General features: G+C 35.0%; 1 protein-coding gene across 1 annotated transcript in view; it reads left to right on the forward strand.

Moving 5' to 3' along the window:
- The first annotated feature begins 3,259 nt into the window (after positions 1-3,259).
- The window catches only part of LOC119300065 (PRA1 family protein E-like), a 1,314-nt gene continuing 1,199 nt past the window's right edge, over positions 3,260-3,374 (forward strand). The window contains exon 1 of the mRNA XM_037577142.1: positions 3,260-3,372. Coding sequence (XP_037433039.1) covers positions 3,260-3,372 — 113 coding nt within the window. The remainder of the gene's footprint in view (positions 3,373-3,374) is intronic.

The raw sequence follows: 3,374 nt of genomic DNA on the forward strand, positions 1-3,374 counted from the left end.
CCATTTGAAAATATTTAAGATTTCAAAAAATTATCATGAAATAAGAAAAAACGAAAAAACAAAGATAAAATATAATAAAAAGATAGGAAAAAGGAAAAAAAGGAAAAACAAAGAAATAAAATCAGGTAAAAATCAAATAACGGTTGTAAACTAGAAGAAAAGAAATGGAAAAAACCCATATGGAAGGTTCCCGAAATCACGCGGGTCGTTTTGCAGGAACACAGTAGCGAACACTTTGGTGCGCTGGCCCACATTTTTTCGTTTGGTAAAGAACGAACTTAATGTTGCCGCTATAAGTGGTAGGTTACTTTTTTTGCGAATGTGCTATAAGTGCTAGGTATTGCTGCTATAAGCGATACATATCATTTGCGGTTTATTCTCACTCATAGGCTCGTATCAAATTGCGCGGCCCTTTATAAAATGGCAACATTCTTTTCATTCTGCGAAGAAAGTATTGTTTTCTATTTTCTTGTATAGATGTTAAAATGATGTTAATTTCACTGACTTATTTATGTAATCTGTCTATGTATAAGGTGCCTAATGAATTAATAAGTGCAGTATCTATTCATGTAATTTATAAACTGTTCATTTTCTTAAATATTTATGAACGTTTTAAAAAGTGTTCAAATATTTTAGGAAACGTTCATGTGCTTTTCTGTTCATTTTTCAATATTTTCTAATGTAATTTAAATTTTTCACATTAAAAATGCTCACATTATTTTGTGTTCATGTGCTTTTGTGTTCATGTGCTCTCTCTCTCTCTCTCTCTCTCTCTGTGGCCGCCATCACCACCGAAGGTCGTTTCTCTTCGAGTTGAGGTTGCTAGAAATGGTCGTTTCTCCATTTGAAAATATTTAAGATTTCAAAAAATTATCATGAAATAAGAAAAAACGAAAAAACAAAGATAAAATATAATAAAAAGATAGGAAAAAGGGAAAAAAGGAAAAAAAAGAAATACAATCAGGTAAAAATCAAATAACGGTTGTAAACTAGAAGAAAAGAAATGGAAAAAACCCATATGGAAGGTTCCCAAAATCACGCGGGTCGTTTTGCAGGAACACAGTAGCGAACACTTTGGTGCGCTGGCCCACATTTTTTCGTTTGGTAAAGAACGAACTTAATGTTGCCGCTATAAGTGGTAGGTTATTTTTTTTTGCGAATGTGCTAGAAGTGCTAGGTATTGCTGCTATAAGCGATACATATCATTTGCGGTTTATTCTCACTCATAGGCTCGTATCAAATTGCGCGGCCCTTTATAAAAATGGCAACATTCTTTTCATTCTTCAAAGAAAGTATTGTTTTCTATTTTCTTGTATAAATGTCAAAATGATGTTAATTTCACTGACTTATTTATGTAATCTGTCTATGTATAAGGTGCCTAATGAATTAATAAGTGCAGTATCTATTCATGTAATTTATAAACTGTTCATTTTCTTAAATATTTATGAACGTTTTAAAAAGTGTTCAAATATTTTAGGAAACGTTCATGTGCTTTTCTGTTCATTTTTCAATATATTCTAATGTAATTTAAATTTTTCAGATTAAAAATGCTCACATTATTTTGTGTTCATGTGCTCTCTCTCTCTCTCTCTCTCCGTGGCCGCCATCACCACCGAAGGTCGTTTCTCTTCGAGTTGAGGTTGCTAGAAATGGTCGTTTCTCCATTTGAAAATATTTAAGATTTCAAAAAATTATCATGAAATAAGAAAAAACGAAAAAACAAAGATAAAATATAATAAAAAGATAGGAAAAAGGAAAAAAAGAAATACAATCAGGTAAGAATCAAATAACGGTTGTAAACTAGAAGAAAAGAAATGGAAAAAACCCATATGGAAGGTTCCCAAAATCACGCGGGTCGTTTTGCAGGAACACAGTAGCGAACACTTTGGTGCGCTAGCCCACATTTTTTCGTTTGGTAAAGAACGAACTTAATGTTGCCGCTATAAGTGGTAGGTTATTTTTTTTTGCGAATGTGCTATGAGTGGTAGGTATTGCTGCTATAAGCGATACATATCATTTGCGGTTTATTCTCACTAATAGGCTCGTATCAAATTGCGCGGCCCTTTATAAAATGGCAACATTCTTTTCATTCTTCGAAGAAAGTATTGTTTTCTATTTTCTTGTATAGATGTCAAAATGATGTTAATTTCACTGACTTATTTATGTAATCTGTCTATGTATAAGGTGCCTAATGAATTAATAAGTGCAGTATCTATTCATGTAATTTATAATCTGTTCATTTTCTTAAATATTTATGAACGTTTTAAAAAGTGTTCAAATATTTTAGGAAACGTTCATGTGCTTTTGTGTTCATTTTTCAATATTTTCTAATGTAATTTAAATTTTTCACATTAAAAATGCTCACATTATTTTAAAAGTGTTTCTATACTATTTTTATTTAAAACTTATGTCATTTCAAAACATGTACATTTAAGAAAATGCATGTAATTGTAAAAACAATTATGTTCATTTTATTTTTGGAAATTTCACGTACTTAAAAATATTCATGCAATTTATAAAGTGCTCAAACATTTTTTAGAAAGTGTTTGTTATTTAAAAAAATATCGTCACACAATTGTAAAAATACATGTTCATACTCTAAAGAAAAATAAGAAAAGGAAAGAAGAATAAATAAATTAGAAAATGCTAGTTGATAAAGCTTTAATATTATTTTTAAACAAGTATTTTTTTAAACAGGGGCAAAGAATTTACCACATCTTTTTGTTTGTGAAAATGATTAGATCTATTATCAAATTTTGTCGAAAGTACAAACCATGTCAAACATAATAGAAATTATCGAGATTTCGAGACCGCCGTAAGACCACTATCACCGTCAGAATGGGCCGACTTGACATTGTCAATGACAACCAGGAAGTCTTCACGCACGTCAAGGGACAGGGGAGGAAAAGCTAATGACGTTGCAACGGATAATATCTCAGTCCGGAAATAGCACACAGTCTTTTGTCACTTGCAGCGTTTCGAGCAAACTTCGAGTAGCTTGCCCGGCCGTGTGTGTCAACACGATCTATTCTCATCATCTGACGACCGACGGAAGAGCGGACACGGTACTTCGCCAGGAAGCAAAACCCACATCGACGGCACCTTCCTCCCCCTCCACAAATAGCCGGACGGGGACGACTCCTCTCCAGCGAAGCAAACCCCACCTCGATTCCTATTCTTCCTCTTCCTCTTCCCCCACCACTTTCCCCAATCTCCCCCAGATTCCACCGCCAGGCGCGACCTCCCCCCACCCCTTGCCATGCGCAACTCCGGCGCCACCGCCGCCTCGGCCCCTCCGGCCGCCACCATGCACGGCTCCTACGCCGCGCCGCCCGCCTCCTCCGCCGGCTACGCCAAGATCCCCACCTACCCGC

Source organism: Triticum dicoccoides, chromosome 5A, assembly GCF_002162155.2.
Source record: "Triticum dicoccoides isolate Atlit2015 ecotype Zavitan chromosome 5A, WEW_v2.0, whole genome shotgun sequence".
In the NCBI taxonomy this organism is placed as follows: Eukaryota; Viridiplantae; Streptophyta; class Magnoliopsida; order Poales; family Poaceae; genus Triticum; species Triticum dicoccoides.